Raw genomic sequence first — 21,319 nt, forward strand, 5'->3', positions numbered from 1 at the left:
TCCACCAGGTGCCTTGTCATGTCATGAAGCAGAAAACTTCCTGCCCGAGGCATGGTTTAATGAAAATCTCTTCTGTGAAGAGCCGTGAACAAGAGGGAGGATGAATCAAAGGGAGCCCTTCAATTTCAGGTGCACTGTGTGCTACAAGATCTCAAGGCAAGGTCACTGGGTGGTCAGACCCAGAGGTCCAACTCCCTCGACCCCCAGTGCCTAAGGATACAGTTCATATATTCTGAGAATAGCAAATCACATTTTGTAGTTTGTGAAGGACAAGAATGTGGCTTCTTTCTGATGGCACAGTTTAAGAGGCACAAGTGACTGGCACCAGGTATACTTACTATCAGTGACTGGCTCCATGCAGAACCCCAGCAAGGCATGCAGGAAATCCACCACGTTATTGAGAGAATCCTTGTTCACGTAATCTCTCACGGTCTGCCGGAATTGCATCTTATCCAGTTTGTACAGTTTCGTGAGGCAGTTCTGGGCCTACAACAGTGTCCATCAAATCATATCACATCAAAGTACGTGTTCAAGTTTTGCTAGCAAGAGCAAGGTAATTCTACACTTAGCCAGTGTTCTGCTGTCTCTGAATGGTCCCATAACAGGACCAGGTTCAACTCTGGAGCCAAGGAGAAATTCAGCACAAAAAGAGAGTGCACCAGTATGGGCGCCACTGTTTGAGGTGGTGATAAAGCCACTACCAGCTGTATCTCATGTCCTCTCTTCCTGTGTCCACCCCCAAAGCAAAATCTCACTGGATGTAAGTGAACTGGGAATGCACCACCTCTGTCAATGCTCAGTGCCTTGGTGGAACAGGTTGTTAGCCTCAGGCATCTGATTTTCACCCTCCAGTTCAGACCCAACCTATTGAATGCCCCTATACCCAATGACCAATTTACATCATACAAAACACTAACTTTTTGCTTAAAAGCTGTTCACTGTCAACTTCTTATCACAAAACTATCTATTATCCTACTGGGACCCCATAAAGCCTGGAGTTAAAAGAATCTAAAATATCATCTCCAGAGGAAACATGAACTCTCCTGTTATCTACAATAGCGTGCTTAACTTTCCAGATTGTCCACACAATCAACACAAACGGTGCATGCAAAGCAGTTTGGCCAGACACACAGAAAATGCAGCAGACTTACACATGTAGGAAAATATTTTCCTCAGTTCAATGGGCCTGATAAGAACCTTGGTTCCAAGAGACATTCATTTATACTTAATGTTATGCATAGGTCTAAATGCTTTGCTGGCTCAGCTCCAAGAGAAGAATCTAACTGACATGGTGATGAATATGGTACCTGTTCAACCAGAGCTCTGTGCAGAACCTTTCTACTGCTACCACTGGGACTCTCTAACCCCATCTTGTCCAATTATGTCCACTCCTGCAGTACCTGGAAATCTAGCTAACACAAGAACACTGCAAGGATACAGAGCATCCAATCCATCTCTGAGAACTCAACCTTAGAGCCCAGAACCTAATTATAGCTCTGTTGGCATGGCTCAAGGTATCCGAAGCCATGGAGAAGAATGTGGTTCACACACATCCCATGGGATTAGCAAACTTTCATTATAGTAATGAAAAATGCTCCCTTCTGCAAGCACACAAGGTGAGGAAGAGGCGGGCACTGGGAAGGCCTTTGAAAGGCTCCCATTTAACAGGGAGTTGGAATGAGCTCAAGGAGACAAAGTCTTCTGGATTAAATCTGATGTCTGGGCTACATTCTGGGCACTTTCCAATGTCTCAAGTGGGGCAGAAGCAAAAATGTTAGGAATCAACAGTAATGACCCACCATATCCTTCAAAAGGGCACGAGTGACTCTTTCACTTCCTTGCAGAACAACAGAACAAGTACAGTGCAAATACAGTGCACTCCAACCATCAGGAGCTGATGGAGCAGCCCAGCAGCAATCAGTCATGATCACCATTAGCAAAGGTGAACATACTTACACCTCCGACTTTTGGATTTACATAGGCAACCCAAGATAGCTGCAGCTCTTGTAAGTAGCATACTCTTTTGGGGTCCTGTCCTGTGAAAAATTACTAACACCAGCTCACACATGGAATTTGCTCCCATGTATTGTCCCAGCCCATCTGCTGGGGTGGCCAGAAGCACCCTGGGCCTCAAGTGTGGCCTTAGAAAGCCCCAGGGACTGGAAGGCAACACTACAGCTGAAAATCTGCTACGGCTGGGCTGCAACACAGTCTGTGAGCTGGGGCAAAAAGCAACACATTTACTGTCAATACAGGGAAAGCTACAGAGGGGGCAGGCAGCGATCTCAGCAGTACAAGGGGGGACACTTTAATGAGCTTTAATTCTCTTACATTCTCCCGAAATACCTGGAGTCTCAGGCGGTCTCCAGAGAGCCCTCGGTGTCCTTCTCCACAGCCATAGGCACAGCCCAAGGACTTCACAATTTTGATCAGCATTGTGAGTGCCAGCCTATGGGTGCTGACAGATGGGCCTTCATCCTGAGGGTCACAGAGGGAAAGACGGTGTGTAACCCTGGCACAACCACTGGCATTTTGTTAGCATTTTGTTTTTGACAAACTGCCTTCCCTTTCTCATCTCAGACACTCCATTACTGAGTTGTTATTCTTGAAGTGTTTACTCCAATTATTTTTCAAGTTCAGAGACTAGCCCCCTCCTTTTCAGCTCCCATCAAAAAGTTATGCTATAAATGTGGAAGATCCTACATGCTCCTATGCCTACCATTCAGAACTTACTTCAAAAAATTAACCCTGAAAAACAGAGTTGGCTTGGCTGAGTAGAAAACCAAGCATCTTTTTAAAATGTCTTAAGATATTATGCTACTGTAAGTTGCAGCTGCAGAGGTCAGCAATATGGCATCTGTTGTCCAAGTCTCATAGCAATACTGAAAAATTTAAGACTTCTAGTAATCAAATAAAAGAAACTGCTCACACACTGGGTTCCATTTTTCCTTTACAAGCTACGAATAATAAACCTGAAAAAAAATCATTGCGATTGAGGGTTTCAAACACTTTGTCAAGACATTCAAAATGTCCATGCCAGGCTCACAAACTCCATTTCTGGCAGCTGCTTCTCTGCAGTAGTTACAGCGCTTGAATTGCTAATCATATTTCCTCAGCAGAACCCCAAGTGAGCAAAACAGAAGGGTGGCTGCATACACATGCATACTCAATCTTAGCAGACATTAAAGTACATTTGGAGTGGTATAAAGAGAGAAGCAAGACAAACCTTTTCTTGTTTTTTGTCATTCTTCTCATATGGCCCTCCTCCTCCTCCACCACCTCCATCACCTCCACCACCTCCTCCACCACCTCCTTCTTCTTCACCATCTCCAGCTCCACTAATTGGAGGTGGCCCAAACCCACAAGCTGAACCACAGGCAGCCCCTTTAAGCTGGAAGGATCCTTCACTTGGTCTCTTTTCAGGGGCCTCATTTTCTTTGTTCTCACTCTTCCTCCGAACTTTCTCCACACAGGGCACCACACCAAGCTGCAGTAAGCATTCCACGATGTTCAGTGCCACGTCACAAATCCGGGAACTGATGTCGTGGTTCAGAACCAAGTAAACAGCCTTCAGGACCACCTGAGAGATTCAAACATCATATTTAAAGCCAGAATTACTTTTTCTCCTAGTAATATTTAGTGCCTGGAAATTCTAGACTCCAGAGACTCATTACAGAGGGCACGGTACAGATTCTGAACAAATAATACAGAACCCTAAATAGCAAAAGCCTACAATCTAGATGTCAGACAAGAAACCACAGGCTGGGCACAGTCAGGCTGAAAAGGAAACCATGAGATGACATCTGTGAGCCTGAGAACACTGCTTCAGTGCACCAAGAGCTGGCAACTCATTGAGGGGAAAGCAGGAAAAGTGAGGTTTAAGGTGCTAGAAGAAAGGTGCTACTCAGTCTTACACTATCTTACAGGGAATTTGGTGCATGCCCCAGGAACACAGCCATTACATAATACCAGTTAAGATCCGATGTGTGCATTCCACATGCACATGCACTCCTTGCAAGGAGTAACAGGAGTTGCAGTTTCTCAGAGGAAACTTTTAGGTTATGCACAAATGTATCTGACTGACCTTTATACACTGCTGAGAGAAGCCATTTAAAGAGGTGAAGGAAAAGCCCATCAAACCCCTGATCTCAATGGTACAGCTATATTGACAGAAGAGGGACCTGGCTTTCCTTGTTCCTTGCCAATTACCGAGAGATCCAGCATGCCATTCTTGTGGACAAAGCTGTTGGTTCCATCAATGTGATCCGTATCCTCCAGGCAACTGTAATTGATGCAGGAGTCCGTCAGGCTCCGTGGGAGGTTGGCACATGCCAGCGGCTCATGGGGCATCTCAGGGATGGGCACCTGGTTGCAAAGCTTCCTCATGTGCTCACTGAAGAAATCGGCGTATCCCACGTTGAACGAGGCCAGCGTGGTGTTGAAGGTGGCCACAGTGATGGTGGAGATCTGGGACCGCACTGCAGGGAGGAAAACAGCTACCTGTGAATAAATTTCTATCTCTATAGCTACAGAATGGAAGATTGAGGCTGAGCTTGTCTAAAAAGGAGCAGCTCTTAAAGTGGTTTGTAATGCCAAAAGAAATCACAAGTTCCTAATTCCTATCATGTGTACAGGGATCAAAGGTAAACTCGTTTATTCTTTTAAGACAGTGTAAATTAGAACAACCCCAAGCTCGTTCTAGCGGTTCAGTTCTCTGGCAGCTCAAGCTGATGTTAAATGGGCAGTCAAGTAGATCAGGCAACTCAGACATTCTAAATCTAATCCAAAAGGATTTTTCTCCCTGCATTAATCCAGTGCTTCATCTTAAAAGCAGCAGTGCCCCTGCAAGGCAAAGAGAAAGAACTCTGCAGCTGAAAGGCAGGGGTGAAGGTAGCAGAGCCGCAGCACAAATTTGAAACAGCTTTCCAAGTTGCATCAATCGGGAAAATTTCATCACACCATTTGAAAGAAACAGTACCTATGACAGTCTAAACCATCTCCAAAATGCATAGCTGTCTGATGAGAAAGGCACTGCAGTCTTAAGCTCACAGTGTTCAGAGACAGGAACTTTGAATTGCTCAGGTTAGCAAGCTGGCTTTAAGTGCAAATTTTTATCAAGGACGCCTCGTGTTTTTAAAACTCATGCTGATTTCCTGGCAACAGTGCTTGTAGTTTCCCACACAGTGCTTTGTAAGTAAGTTTATATACCCTCTAGTGTAGAAAGACACCCATAGGGTTGTTTAGACTGCCAGAGAGTACGGTAACAGGGCTAGAGAAAAAGCAAAGAACCTCTTCCTGTGGCTATTGAATATATTCTAATTAATGAACTAATGACATCTAATACATTTAATAAGCAATGACTCAGTGATGGAGTGGTTATATTATGCACACAGCAACTTGCCAGAGTGACAATCACATTTCCTGACAGCTTGTGCAGTTGTGCTAGCACTGAACTGGCATTATGAATTAGGAGAATGTTCTATGGCCAACAGCAGTACTGTGAACTCGGCCACAATTTGGTCAAGGATCAGGGCAGGAATCAGCTGCTTGTATCAGAGAATTTCTTTCTGGCAAGTGTGACTTTTTAATGGCATTCACTGAAATTTGTATTGTGACGATAACAATAAAGATTGCATTAGGGTATTTTGTTCCTGAGCTGCCAAATTTGATGAGCATCCAAGGGCAAATTTTTTTGTTTCACTGATTTTTTGCTTAGTTTGTTTTGAAATGGGTAACAAAAATCCATATTCAAATCCTACACAGAAACATAGTTTGGAAAAGACCTCTCAGATCATCAAGACTGACCATTTCCCTATTCAAATCCAGTTTAAAGCTCTTTCAGTGAGCTTTGATAACTCCTGTGCAAGGATCCTTTCCCCCCTTTGGGTCAAGAGTAGGCTATCACCAACAGTGATGGTGTCATGTAAATCAATTCATGATCAAAATCCCCAAAATTCCACCAGTGTCATCAGTCATAGAGCCAGGTGCCATCTTCTGGCTCTTCCTGCCCTCCCTCATCATTTCCTATGACTGGAAGGCTACAGGAGAACATTATTTTTGCCCCTCTTACCTTAACCAGTCATCCCAAAACCCTGAAGTCTCTCTTGATTAGCCTGGGACTTCTTGCAATTTCATTGCTACCTACCAGAAAACTCAATCATGGATAACAGAAAGCTTTCTCTTCTCATCTTTAACCTGGGCCCCAGGGAGGCAGTAGAATTCTCTAAGTAATGAGCTGGATCTCCACATTGGTCTTTCCGTTCCTTAAGAAGGAAGTCTCCTCTGACAGTGACCCATCTGGTTTTCTTTACAGCAGCAGTCTTGACACAGGGCATGGGCCAACCTAACCTCTGCCACACCTCCAGGGTGGATGAACCAGGTCCTTGTTCATCTCCACCTGCAGAGCCCCACACCTATCATGCACCCATGAAGAGGGGCAGTCACAGATGAGATGTGCCCAGATGTGCACCAGGCAGGGACATGTGCCATTAGCCCTGTCCCTTAAATCCCAGGCAGAGATAAGAGAAGGATTCCTCCCTATCACGAGTCCCGTCTATTGTCTCTGCCATTGCAGTCACACTGGTATTGCCATTTCTCCAGAGGCCTCCAAGACACAGGGGCCTCAGGGAGACTTTGAGTAAATTTCAAGCCAGACCTCCAACTGAAACGAGGAGAATTAAATAAAAAAACCTTGTGATTTCCAGCAAAATCTAGCAGCTGTTGACTGCATAGAGGCATTAAATATCACAAAATTTCCCATGAAACCATTTAAGATAGCAATACCAAGTTTCTGTTCACACTTTTGTGCTGTATTGTGGTAAGGCAAGAAAACGTCAAACCATGCCTTCTCCTTACTGATGGCCACCAATTGTTTTAACAACTGTTCCAGATAAACATGAACAGTTTGAAACATTTTTCTTCACAGTGCAAAAAACCCCTCAAGAGATACAGAAACAAAAAAGGAAAAATCAATTAGTCACATACATGTAGAAACAGTAACGCTTCCTTCCACTTTCTGGGGTTGGTATTTCAGTGAAACACCTGTCCTGATGTGTTAAATTTACCTTCCTTGACTGTGTTGTCTCCATGGCTGTTGGAGGGGTCTGGCAGTTCAGAGACCAGCGTGTGATGGGAGTGCGAGTGCCGGGCGCTCAGCCCCTCCATCTCCGTCGCTGTGTCAGAGCTTCCCCTCCTGGTAAACTTCCCTAGGGCGACGACAAGAAATGGAGATTTTGTTTAACTACACAAGGGGTGGCTGGAGACAGCAGCTGTGGTTAAAAATTAAAGGATTGGAGTCTGTAAAAATCAAGGTTTTTCATCACGCTGTGAAGCAGAACCAAAGATTGTGGTGGGATCCCTCAGGTGGGTTCATTGACGTAGAGACAAAATGACCCAAACTCTCTGCAAGGCTCTTTCCCTCAGCACATGCTGATTTAGCTGGCACCCACATTCTTAACCACCAGCACCTTCAAGAAAATAAGACTGGTGAGCACTCCACCCCCTTTGGGGCATGCTATAGGAATTTAATTTCTTCTCCCCTTGCCCCCAAAAATAAGTATAGTAGAATGAAGAGTGCAGAGGCAAAGGAAATTCTTCAAGAATAGAAAAAAAAATACTGTTTAGTGAACTTAGAAACTTGAAGTAGCAAATTTTTAGGTTCAAACACTGTACCTCTGCAGTATCAAGACAGTATAAGCCTCACTGAGAAAATATCCTATTTATATTGTATCCAATATGCACTCCAGGAAAACTGTGAATAGAACTTTTTGGCATACGAACAACATTGTTAATGATACTAATGACACTGCTGCTAACAATTGTCATCCTGCTGTCATAATTGAAATAATTGTCATGCTGATGATACTGTTGCCTCTCCAAAGATTTCTCTTTTAAAGAAGGGAATGAAAAAATTCTTTGAATCTATTTGAAGATGCAATGCTTGTGCAACACATGCTATCACACAGGAAAAGTGGAAAAGCGGTATTCAAGTGGAAGAGAGTAGCTACAGGTTCCCACAGTAGCTATTATTCCAGTAAAGAAGTTTTCAGGGAAAAAGTGAACTGAAGTACAAGTCATTCAAGGTCTGCTGTGAGCAGTTACAGACAGATGTGTAATGCTGCAAACAGAACCAAGGACACAGGGTGACAGAAGGACTGGATGAAGAAACAGCCCCTGGTGTTCTCTGAATGTTCACAACAGGAGCGACACCGGACCTGGGGCAGACACAGCGATATCTCACCTAATATGGTGGTTGGCCACCCTCCTCTCTCCATGCCACGCCGGTCCTCTCCAATTCCAGAGAAGCTGCCAAAGGAGAAAGTGCTGCGAGTGGGCGAGACATCCAAGTGATCCTCGTGGAGCAGGAAGGGCACCCCCATCCGCCGCTGCCGCTTCTTCCCGGCGTGGTGGAACGGAATCGACCCTTTGCGCTCGCGCTCCCTGTCCTCTTTGCGGCTCTTAAACTGCAGGGAGAGGAGCACATGTAGGAGCAGTTAAGAAGCTTTGAGGCATGGAGAACACCCACTTGAGGGGAAAGGATAACACAGACGTATTTCCCAAGTATAACTCTGCACTCTGAGCATTTTATCTTGGCCATTTCCCATGGTAGAAGCTAATTGCATGCTGGGATCCTGCAAGCATTTGAAGGAGTTCAGTCTTGCCTGAGGTTGGGATGGATGCCCTTGGATAATTTTATGACATTCTTTGAGCATGGAATGGATGGTTGGAAACCCAGAGCTAAGACGAGGTAAAAAAAAAATCAGAACTCACTGAATTAGTTGGAACTACAGTGAGCACTGGCACTTACAATTCAGCACTGTTTGAGCATCCTCCTCTCAAGCAGTTTCATCAGGACAATTACTTGAATAAAGACTTCAGCATTATGTTTGGGATATGCATATAAAAACCAATATAATAACATACAGAATAAATTCTAATGAAAAGGGATGATGATCTCACATATGGCATGAATATATATTCCAAGCAGACCTCATGAATATATAGTCTGAGCAGACCTTGAGCAGCTACTTAGGGAGACACTAAGGTGCTGAATCACAGGTAAATTAAAGTGCAGTTTTCTTTCACTCACCTTTTTGAAGATGTTCATCCCCAGGTCTGTGGAGAGATCTGGAACTGCTGGTCTGCGCAAGTTGGTCAGTGAAACCTTGGAAAATGCCTCTGTGCTTAGTGACTTTTCTTCCTCATTACATTTTATTGTAAGATCCTGCAGCTCCCAAAAGAAGACAAGCACAAGGAGAAATAGAGGATAACTAGCTTTGAAAAAGGAGCTACTTCCTAGAACTATCATAGGAGCACTGTAGAAGAAAAAGACCTCCAATTCATTACACAAAAAAGTTTACACATTTAACGAAAAATAAATGAACAAAGTTTAGAAACCTCCAGAATTATTTACTTCGTCTAACCTTTAAGTCACCAATGGAAAAAAGTACAGCACACTGTGGAAAACCTCAGGCATTGCTGTCAGCCAGGTCCGGTGGCACGGAAGAACATGTTTGATTCTGACCCCAGGTATGACTCCAAGTAAGTGATGATACCTTTGAGGTCTTGATTTATATCCATGGGCAATCATAATGGCTACCCTTTGCAAAGTGTTTCATTTAAGATCTATGCCCTTAACACACATATTTAAATACATATTTTGGAACTAAACTGCAATAAGCAGCACTGTCCCTTCAAGAAACTTAATTTTCAGAAAATTTATTTCCTCACCGAAGAAATCTAAGACTTCTAAATCAGTAAACATCCTTCTCTTGTAACAATAGGGCTCCCCAGCCATCATTTTTCATATGAAATTTCCCCCCTTTATCACAGAACGTCCTACAACAGCAAAAACCATGAGGCTCACTCACCCCAGCTTCAGTAGAGCTCACTCACCTCACCATCAAACAACACATGCTATACCTGCCTGTTGCAAAGAAGGAAATTGGCACAAACTCAGCTTCCAGCCATCTGCCCTCAATAAAGACCTAATTCCAACCTTCCATGAGATGTTTGTGCAGCTGACCTAACTGAATCCCCCCAGGGTAATTTTCATCTGCCTAAATATCAGCTTTTTTCCAATTGAATGCTCTTTTTCTTTGCTGTCCCACCAGAAAAATTATGCTGCAAAGTGGGTCATGTTAAAAGACCTTTTTGCTTTCAATGCAGAGAGAGCCATATGTCAGGGATAGATGAAATGACCACTATGACAGGTTTAGAATCTGCCTAGGCAGACTGCAAATTGAAGAGCCAGCTTCTGTAGTCCACAAGTGTGCAGTTTTATGCACAAGGTCCAGCAGAACCCAGTGACAATCTTTGCAGCTGAAATCTAACATCAGTTGCAGTGTTTGCAGTACCAAATATTGGGGATCACACATTTTTCAGAGACTTTTCAGACTAATCAAACACTACCCTTGAATCCTCCCTCTTAATTTTATCAGCACAAGAATGCAGGAGACACACAGCAGCAAGGCTCCTCTTCACCACTGTTTGTAGTACAAACATATGCTTATCCACCACTTTGCATACATGACTAAAGATTCAGAGGAGACATAGTAAATCAGGATTCAACCCCAGCCACTCCCAACAGTGAGGCCAGCAAGTACTCCATATAGTTTTTTCCTTAGCTTTTATAGCTCTCTGACTTCTTCTGGCTATAAAACGTTGTATGAATTCGTTTTGGATTAAGTATCTTTGTCCACTGGTTACTAAATCAGTGTTTTAGTGGGTGGTTTATGATCACCAAAAGACAGAGTAGAGCCTTCTGAGACACAAGCCATGCAAACAGAGACACAGTCCCAGCTTTGAAATCTGCACAGGGTAGGTATCAAGCAAACACCACCAGAGAAGCAAATTACAGAATTACTTTAAATCTACAGTGTTGTATACAATGCATTTTAATGAATCACTCCTGATGAAGAGTGATTAAAAACATGGCTATTCTGTGCAGTACACTACATGGCAATTACCATAAGCATAACATGGATAAGACAGCAAAATAGTTTGGGTTTGGAGGCTGCTCCTGCAGATTTTGTTGTTCTTACTATCTTCCTCTTGCATGACTGTATGGGTACCAGCCCATTAGTACTTCTCTCAGCTCTCAGGACATCACACTTGAGACTCTTGGCATTCCATCAGCATTGCAGTGAGCACTACACTACAGCTGCGTTGGTGCTATGATTAATTTAAGTTTTCTTCTTGCAAAGGAAGTGCAAGACTGTAGCAGCTTGTGAAGGTCTGAAGGCTCCATGTCCTACACCTGCCCTAACAGTGAATTCTCTCTGCATACAGGTGCCATACAGGTTTCCTTTATCACGTGTTGCCCTGTCTGAAACATGTGTACACCAAAGTCACTTTTCAGAGGCAGACAGCATTCACTTTATTCACACTCCATCCAACCCCCCCTTTTCCCACGCAGCAAGGAGTGCCAGAATGCTGCACTGAAACTTTTCTTACTTTGCTATTCAGCTTAATGGGCAATACGTGGAGGATATTCCTCATGTCCTCTCAATCCCCACTGCTTCAGCCCAAGCTTACATCCGAGATGTGATTTTACACACACAGACCCAACAGGAAGCATGAGAGTTTTGCTGAGGCTCAGGGAGGTGCAGGATCATCAGTTTATTGGTTATTCTGGTAAATCTTAGAGCAATAGAAACAATGTTGATTTGCCCCAAAAATCTACTGCTCCTTGATGTGATTTGCAAGCAGACGTGTTCTTTACTCAGTTTTTGCCTGCCACTTTATATCTTTCCTTCTGAAACACAGCATGCCAATGTTTTTGAGATGTTATTGATCACCTTTGAGTAGAAATGATGACACTGTGCTAGGAATTTCAGGTCTAGACTGAAAAAACAGGCTTTAGCATAACCCTGTGTCAGACAAGCTTGTGAAGCCTCAGCATACAACCCCTTGTGTTAACAGAAAGGACAAATCCTAGCCTTTGGGAGGTGGCATTCTCTGTTCTGAACTAGCAGAGAGCCTGGTTTGATGAGACTTTAATGTAAGAATAGCAGTGAAGTTCCTACAGTTGGCTGGGATGAACCAGAATCCAGCTGCTTCTGTGTGTTGCACAGTTTTCAGTCCTCAAAGTTGTAAAGAAAGGGGGCATGAGTTGAAAGCTTTGCTGCCTGGAAGACTATTTCACTTCCTCCATCACAGCTGTTCTGCTTAACAAACTGGAACCCTGGAACAGGATTCTATTTTGATGAAGTACGGCAAAAATACACTGGACTGACACAGAGGTTATCAAAAGCAATCAAACCCAGCCTTGGAGAGAAGCATGCCCTGGACAGAGTCCTCACATTAACAGCTACAATGTACCCACTGGAATTGCCAAACAGATTTAAAAGAATATTAGAGAAGAGCAATGGAGTCTTCTGCAAGTGAAACAACCTAGAAAAGCAAGACATAGCCAAGCCTGTGGAAGGAAGGAAGGGTTTGACAGCACAAAGAGAAGAACCAGGGCAACACTAGTGCAGCCAGCGCCCATGGAAGACAATCTCATTCACACTGCCTCTGCAAACCACTGACTGCACTCCCTGTTGCACTGGGAGCTAAACTTGCTAATACGCAAAACAACCAGGTTGTAATGAGCAAGAGCAAAGGGACAGTACGTGTATGGAAATAGTGAAACACATCAACAGCAGTGTATTTCAATTTTCCCTCTAGCAGATGATATGAAGGAGGGGTTTTTTGTACACACAAAGCAATCCTATAAAATCTCCACGCACAGGTAGATTAAGATTGAATAGTAATTCTGACTGCCTGGCCTTAATGGAGCTATGTCAAGCTTTTACAGGGATGAAACATATTGTACAAATTACACTTAAGTATAATACAATTTAAACAATACTGCTGCTGCTGAGCCTTCAGAACTACAAGTAATCACCAGCTCTCATAATAATTGTAAAAATGTCTATAAAGTCCTGAGATCTAAGCATAACAGTAGCAATATTTACATTGTTTATGCTTGTCTTCTAGATTTTGAGCATCTGGGGTCTGGTGGGGAAAAGATATTTCACCTTCCTTCCAGTCAAAATCTGTCAGAGCCCCTAAAGCAGCAATTTTAGGAAAAACACTGAGAATTCTGAGATTTCCAACTCAAAAAATGACATCTGATAGCAAAATGAACAGGTCTTTTATTTGAGCGTGTCATAATATGAGACGGCAAAAATAGAATCCCTGCTAAATTTTGTAAGGCAGTTCCATCAACTAAGTAAATCAGCATTTGCTGCACATAACAGGAAAAGAGGGCAAAACCTATAAGTAGCACAAATCCACAAGGAGATTAACTGAAACCACAACAACATTCCCCTTTTATCCCTAGAACAGGTGAACAACACAAACAATTGTTTAAGCTTAAAGACAAAGATCTTTACTGCACTAAGGAGAAGATTACAGGGTTCATTGTCCAGCAAACAGGGAGCAATACTGGACACCTATCAGGACAGTTTCTCTACTAAGATTATTTTGGCAAATATAAAAGTTATGTAAGAATAACAGTGGAAGAAGTAACAACATGGAGAGCTTTTGCTCACTGCCACTGTTTGCCAAGTCTAATTCCATATTTTAACACAAGTGTTTGTCTGAAGTGTGCAGTCCCATACCAGTTCCTTTTCTCCAGAGCAGCTCAGTGGGTCCTGGCATTACACGGTAACGCAAAGGCATCAGTAACCATTTCTTCTAGCAACTGCATTAGCACATTCTCACGTTAAAAACTAATGCTATCCCAGTTCACCCTAGATTAATTACCCCAAACCAACACTCCAGCTTCCAGCAGTCACCAGCTCTGACCCTCTGCATCAGATTCTGCCTTCAAAGCGCTCAATGCTCTCATGGTCTTTTTCTGAATCAATGCAAGTATCTGACCTCCATGCAAGTGAGCCAATACCAAAGCTGTGCCCATCGCTACTTGTTCAGCAATCACTTCACAGCATCAACATAACAGCAGTTTTTTTCTTACTGACAGCAACTGCTCACCTGGGTTTTGTGGGTGTTCACCAGAGAGGGTGCAGCAGCCACCATGGAGCTGCTGCGAGGCCTTGGCAGAGGGGGAACCTCAGGCTCGGGCGGCTTCTCTGGCTTTTCCTGCAGCATGTGCCTCAGCCTCTGCAGGTAGTACATCAGTGACCACTGCGTGCCCTCCTCGGACCAGTGCGGCTGCAGCAGGCAGCGCAGCACAGCCACATCGAAGTACGTGGCGTAGCGAGACTTCTGGCACGGTGGAATCACCAAGGACACCCTGTTCCAAAAAGCAGCAGTAGAAATGTCAGTCCTCAGATTCTTCAGGCCTTCTTAGATACTCAGCTCTCTGCATAAAGTCCTTTGGGATTAAGGTACCTAACTGGATATTTAGCTTTCAGATCCCCAGAGGACTCCAGTACAAGCTGTTAAGTGGTTTCTTGGATAGGGGTGCTTTCTTAAACCTGAGCTGAAGATAAGCCTCCAGTACCTGTACTGAGTAATTTGTTCAGCAGGAAACAAGCAACCCTTGAGCATCTGCAGCTCTGATACCAGTAACACATATTTAGGAATGGTTTAAATTTGCACATATCAGGCATTACTTAAGAAAAAGCAGGCAAGGCAGCTAAGTTAGTTAACCTTTTAAGCTAATTAAATTGATGCCTATATAAATAAAAGTCATCATTATGGGCATTCTTTGCTGAAGCATTCTAGAGAAAAGCACCCTTTAAAGCCCTCACTGTAGTCTTATTGCCCTATAAATTTCCCAATGGATTTTAATATGGAATTTCCTAAGTATTAGTGCACACAAAAGCAAGACAGCTGTAGTGAGCTTCAAAAATGAGAATCTAGAAAGTTCAGATTTCAAAGGCAGCTATATGTCATTCACAGCCAATGTTTTTGCAATGAATTGCCCCAAACTTTTTATCCCTAATCTTTTATACCACTTTTCTCCCAGCAGAGTACAACTGGCCTGATCTACCCTCTGGACAGGCACTAGCTGTCAGGAGACAATCTGTCAGAAAGAAGCAAGTGAAAGGGAGTCATAGGAATGAAAATCACATGGTAAGAGAAGGTGTGAAATCCTGTGGGTGGTGCAGGAACTCCCGTAAATTTTTTTCTTTTTTTTTGTCTGCTGAATACGCATTTTGAAAGTTTCCACTCTATATTAGAAACACACCTCTGTGACCTACTTATTTCTGGCATTTTGGGACTCTATAAAAATGAAGAGTACTTTCAGGCACTATATTCTCAGGTATTTGAGAATCATCACAAGAACATCAAGCTGGTGTTTTGTTTTTTATTAAAAGGTATTTTTATTATCAACGCTGCAAAATAGCATGCAAACAGTGTGGACAGGTCATCCCCATCTCCACCACATGCTGAATAAATGGGTCCAAGGCCGTGGTCCAGGAAAGCCTTAGGGAACAGCAGCAACACTGATCCATGGGACCTCTGAGTGCTGAAGTGCTCTGCTGGATCTCTGCCCTGTGCCTCCAAGGCAGGCATGGAACTGGCAAAGGAGAAAGAAGTGTGCATGGAACACTGACACCAACTGGAATCACACGAACCCTGCTCCACCTTACATGCCTGGAAACAGGGAGCAGGTGTCAAGGCTGGGCTTGGATCAACACATGGATGCAGAGCTGGTTTGCTGCCAGCCCCACAAGCCAACACTGGAGGCACTTGGCGACTGCATCAGCATATGCCACACTATATGAAATACACAGACTCAAAGTTTCCCTCCTAGTGCTGTATTCCAGGTAAAAAGGCTGCAGGTTTGACAACTTTGAAATGAGCTGTCACAAAAACCTGAAAAGCTGAATTAGGAAAGAAAACAACGTGAAATGGGAATATGCTGTAACATTGTCCCCATAAACCTGATGTGAAGGGTGGTTTTGTCAAAGTTTAGGCTGTGCCACATAGGTCTAGCCTGCAAAAAGCCAGAAGTATACTCAAAGTATCCCAGCAAAGGAAATAAAACCTGTCATCCCAGTAGCAATTGTGAAAGGTGATGCATTGCTCTGCAGGACCCTGAGCAGTGTATGGGGCTAAATAAACAGTCTCTCATGCTCCCCTATCTGTGGCACAGGCAAACCTGAGGCATGACACAGGCTGGAGCAAGGCATGTTCTCCTTGTGAAATATTTGTAACTGAAGTCCTTCCTGCAAAGTCTATTTCCCAGGCAGCCCGTTCAAGGTAGCAGCTGGATAAAGGGCTGTGGTTTATTTGCTTCAGGATTAAACTGAATCATCTCTATGTGGAGAATTACACTGCACGGAGGAGCGACACTCAGCTAGGATCAGAACAAGCCATTTGTTTAGATAGTTTCTGAGGACCAGGAATCAAATTCTGTAGTTCATTTAGAGGAAAATCTAGTGCTTGTATAATCAGCTCATGGTTGCCTGTGACTGCAGGGAAAGTGGAAACACAGCCTTCCTTCAACCCCTGGCCAAGGACAAAGGAACACTTTGGCTGTTGGTAAGCAGAGTAAACAACATTTGTTCCACAGTTATCTGTTGCTTGGCAACCAAAGCTCCCTGTACAGTTTTAACTCATCAATGAGTTCTGCAAATGAGGAGGCATAATGATGCTCTCTTCAAAGCCTGTCTGAAGCTTCATCCCCATGGCAACCACCCAGACCCTGCTTGATAAATTGATCACCTGATTCTGTCTTCTTAAAAGGCTGCTTATTTTTTACAGCTGTGCACTCTGAGCAGTAGTGTTCACACACAGAAAGACAGCTCTGTCCCCACCTTCAGTTGTACTGGCTCACATTAATACAAATTAAATACAGATCCAGAAGTGACAACAGGCTTGATTAAAAAAAAAAAAAACCCAAAGGAAGCTTCCTGATGGGATGAGAGCCTAAGGAATAGCTTTTTCCTTTGCATCGGTGAAAGGATACCCTGAGCTCCCATTTGAAAGATCAGAGCTGTTCCTAGTTGATATTCATAAAGTCACTCCATCCTATATTTCTATCACTGTAATGAAGCAATTTCTTAAAACTGCAGTGTTTTGGATATGACATTTCTCAAAAGAGATAAGCAACAGGACCAGAGTTCTCAGGTGTTCAAGTGACACTCCTAAATCCATAGAGACTTAAAATTACAGCCCTCCCTCTCCAAAATCTCTGAAAATACTCATCAGCTTGATTTACTTTATGGCACTACTGAGCATTCAGCACTTCTGGAAAATCTACTTCTACCTTTATGTGCCCAAATCTAGATGAATTTATTAGTGCCAAGCTGGAAACCAGAACCTGAACACTGCAGGACAAGCTGGAAGTTTGCATAGCTGTCCCTCTCTGTTAGGCTGTTCCTTTGGGTCAGTAGTCTAAAGCCAGCCATGCAGCAGGACGCAAAGGAGGCATAATGAAGGCACTGGAAATAGGCTTGCAGAAATTCTTTGCTTGGGGGAAAGAAAATCTGGTCAGAAGGAAGCCAAATAATATACCAGTTGCCTGAAGCTAAACCTAGCCTGGAAGGGGTGAACCTGAGGGTTATTTTTTGAGTCTTTAATTCCAACATTCTAGAAAAGACCAAAGAAACTGTCCCAAGAGGCCAGCTAGAGACTTCTCTGAAGAAAGCAGCACTGAGTAACAAGTGCTGCCATCTTTTTCATCACCCAGAACTGAGATTTGTTGAATTAAGAATTTGATACCAACCTCCAGCACCCTCAGCACATGCAGACAAAAGTGCATGCAAGATGGACTTGTGTGACCTCCAGTACTGAATCACATGAGCCCAAGTTTCTCCTGAAGGTCTTTGTACCTGGGATGTGCAGTACTTCTCTCCTGGGAGGTCTGGGAGGATACACTTCCCTCCAAGGAATTTCCAGGGTGACATGCTGAACCAGAAGCCTTTGGAGGTCCAGGATCTGGCTGTGCTGTCTCACAGACCACCTGCAGTCCCTTTGGATAGTTGCAAAAAGGAAAACAGGTATACAAACATCTTTATATCTCCCATGTTAGTTTTATAACTGCAATTTGAGCTTAGACATGACAGTTGCTTACACCATAATACCAAGGAAAAACTGATCAAACCTGGGACTTCTCAATACAAGGCACCATACAGGCAAAGGGTATGTTGTACATTGTACAGCTCTCTTGCCCAGGAGAATGATTTGGGATGGAAGGGACCTTCAAATCAGGCTCCAACCCTCCTGCCATACACAAGATCAGGCTCCCATCCTATAAGACAGGATAAGGCCAAGGACATCCAGATAGATATACCCCACCACCCTTTGGTTCCACTGCAAACAAGGTTGGGAGCCTCAGCTGTGAATAACTGAAATTTCTGGAGATTAAATACTTTAGGGTGGTAACTGCAAGTTCTCTTTCAATATTTATTCCCCCCCCTCCCTCAGCACCTTATTCAAGCTTGTCAGCTCTTAGCATAGCATTTACCTCAGTACGTCCACTGTCCAGATTAGGGGATTCACAAGTCACACTCTGATTATTGGTGGGAGAACTTCTCTTGGCTGAGGAAAGAAGTCAAAGCAGGACATTTCAGGAAATGCCTCCTACACTATAATGTACCTATTATAAAGTATTATAACAAAAGGATAAACCAGAAAACAAAACCAGCCATCTATCTGCTGCTGCAAACTTCCTAGGCACTAGTCACAGCCATAAAAAGAAAATAGGACTGGGTTAGTTTTTTAAATTCTCTCCATTGTGTTGTCAACAACACTGTCTACTGAAAAAAATCTCTATTTCTTTAAAATAAAATTTTAATATAAATTTAATTCTAAATCCATTTGCCATCAATTGTGTTTTCCTGTGCAGAGCAGTGCCTTTTATTTTGGAGTTCTGCATCCTTTACATATATTTAGGTCCTCTTCTAGGTTACATCACTCAAAGTGTACTGTGATTTCCAATCTGCCAAATGCCTTCAGCACAGGAAATACATGGCTCTCACACAAAGTTTGACCTGTAATACTGTAGCAGACCAAGGGTATCACACAAACTAGGATGACAAGTCTTGAAATCCTGCTGAAAGCTGTGCAGATGTGACTGAATCAGACTGACTGCAAAACAAATACTGCAAAGCTTCTTCATTACTTTTTTTTTTATTTGTTGTTTGAAGGAAAATTTAAGTAAATTTGTTTTTCTTTTTTCCCAGTTTGAGAAAATGCTAAGATAGCAGCATCTTCCTGAACATGAAAGACCTCATTCCAATTAGTATTTCTGTCCTGCTGAAAAAGCTTTCAAAGCATAACAGAGCATTTTCCTTCCAGACTCTACTTCTGAAACTATTTTTAGGGATTTTCTGACCACACATAGACCTATAGAAAAAAAAAAGAAATCCAATAGTCAAAGAAAACTTAGGACTAATTTCCCTTGTTAGTTCCAGGACTGAAATACTGTATTTTAATTCTAGAAGTTGAAGCAGAGGGACAAAGAGCAAGATGTAAAAGATTGTTTTAAATAATTTGGAAGACCTGAACCTTTTTAATTCTGGACTTTCCCCGCAGGTCTACAGAGTCTTCAGAACAAAATATGACATCCAAAATGACCTGTTACCAGAAAAATCTAATCTAGTGAATTACATTTTCACTATGATGAAAATTACAGTTCCATATTTTTGAGAACTAGAAGCAATGGTACAGCAGTATACCCTGCTCACTTTCATTTCACCACCTTGCAGGAATTATAAAATAACAGTTGTCTAAAACAACAGTAAAAATGGGGTTTTTTTAGGACTAGGCCAGACAAAAAGACTTGGAAGCCAAAGCCTTGGAAGCCTAAGTATCCAACTCCAACCTCACTATGGCTGAAGCACAAAGGAAAAGCAACCACTTCCAGTATCCAAAAGTGACTTTACAACCTAGGCCTTCACTGGACTCTCTCAAAACTACCTTTTCTAGTTTCGTAACATGCTGGAAATCAAATTTTAAATAGCAGGACCACCTGTGTGCTCCTCACTGTTTATTTTTCTCCAATGCCAGTTTAGGAAAGATTTGTTCACTCATGTCAGCCTGCTGTGAGATACTGTCTTCACCCTTCTCAGCAACTAAGATAAGGCTAACAGAAATTACATGAGGCTGACAGATATAACACCACTGAAAAGTTAAAAATTTCCTATTTGTGATGGTTCTCCCATCTCTTATTTAATTATTATGCAAATGTCAGTTGACTCTGAGGGGAAACAACCTTAAACTACTCTAAGGTTTGACTAGTTCCTGCAGATATTCCTTCAAATACAGAACAGAAGGGCAGCACCAGGCAAACAAAGGGAAAGGTTTCCCAGATCTCAGGAGCTCCACTACCACAGCAAAGTCACAGACCTGTAATGATGTTCCTGATGGGTTTTACAAGAGCATTGAAGGCAGAAACTTCAGGCTGCCTATGTTCCCACATTGGCTGCCAAATCACAAGGCCACTAGCCAACCGGAACGTCAGGTCAGACTCCTAAAGAGAAAAACAGAACGTTGTTTCCAGTCTGCAAAGCCTGTCATTTCTTACAAGAAATAAGGGATAGCATGTGCAGTTGTCCAGTCAGTATATGCTAATTCAAGGGCTACTGACAATACTCAGCAGGCTCTATACATGTCAATTATGGCTAGTAAAAAAATCACAGGGAAATTTCAGTCCAAAAATATACAAAGGCTTTTTTCAAGTGAAGTTTCTATCCTAGTCAATGAACCCTGTTTTTCCCTGGACATTAAGCTGTAATAGAAAATCACAAAATATCCCTTTTAAATACACATAACTACTTTATGTTTAGTACTCAAGCTCAACTTTAGGATTTGCACTCTAAGACTTGAACTTCTTTCCCCAAAGAATACTAAATATTAAAGCATTACTTAGAAATTGAGGAAACATGTAACAGATTACTATGAAGTCGTGGTACACATTACTGTGTTACCATTAGCATTGCTAGCACCTGAACTCTGTCAATACAGAGAGACACTGCTACAGAGAGACACTTCCACCTGTGCTATCACTGTTTTACACAGTGGAAATCATATAAATTAGTACACAAGGAAATCTTAGCAGGATCAAGGCACAGCTATGCACTTACTTGGCCTCATGTCAGATCTACATCAGGAGAGACAGATGTCAGCACAGCCCCAGCTACCCCCACGTGGCAAACAAACAGTAACAGCAGTTTTGGTGGTACCATTACAGGTGCACAGCACTCCCCTATTGAGACAGCCCCAGATGCCTTGGCATTTGGAATGGATGATGCAGACAGAGCTAAAGGAATGGCAGGAACCCACTGCTTGTAGCTCTCCAGCCCTTCTATTCCCTACCCTCTGTTAGTGCTCTCTCATCATAATCGACTCACAAGCTTGGCTTAAACTAAGCTTGGTTTTAATTACTGCTTCTACTAACAGCAACTTGCAAGGC

At 42.9% G+C, this 21,319-nt stretch overlaps 1 protein-coding gene across 3 annotated transcripts in view; it reads right to left on the bottom strand.

The window, feature by feature from the left end:
* The window catches only part of UNC80 (unc-80 homolog, NALCN channel complex subunit), a 126,897-nt gene that overhangs the window by 94,772 nt on the left and 10,806 nt on the right, over window positions 1–21,319 (bottom strand). For 2 of the 3 annotated variants that reach the window (XM_053982079.1, XM_053982080.1), the window contains exons 5-15: window positions 20,254–20,377; window positions 18,371–18,444; window positions 17,736–17,875; window positions 13,981–14,242; window positions 9,089–9,223; window positions 8,240–8,462; window positions 7,065–7,205; window positions 4,210–4,478; window positions 3,227–3,580; window positions 2,332–2,478; window positions 339–486 (exon numbers count right to left, since the gene is read on the bottom strand). In XM_053982079.1, coding sequence (XP_053838054.1) covers window positions 339–486; window positions 2,332–2,478; window positions 3,227–3,580; window positions 4,210–4,478; window positions 7,065–7,205; window positions 8,240–8,462; window positions 9,089–9,223; window positions 13,981–14,242; window positions 17,736–17,875; window positions 18,371–18,444; window positions 20,254–20,377 — 2,017 coding nt within the window. The remainder of the gene's footprint in view (window positions 1–338; window positions 487–2,331; window positions 2,479–3,226; window positions 3,581–4,209; window positions 4,479–7,064; window positions 7,206–8,239; window positions 8,463–9,088; window positions 9,224–13,980; window positions 14,243–17,735; window positions 17,876–18,370; window positions 18,445–20,253; window positions 20,378–21,319) is intronic. The other variant, XM_053982081.1, reaches the window with a different exon arrangement.

The sequence above is a fragment of the Vidua macroura genome, chromosome 7 (genome assembly GCF_024509145.1).
Source record: "Vidua macroura isolate BioBank_ID:100142 chromosome 7, ASM2450914v1, whole genome shotgun sequence".
NCBI lineage: Eukaryota > Metazoa > Chordata > Aves > Passeriformes > Viduidae > Vidua > Vidua macroura.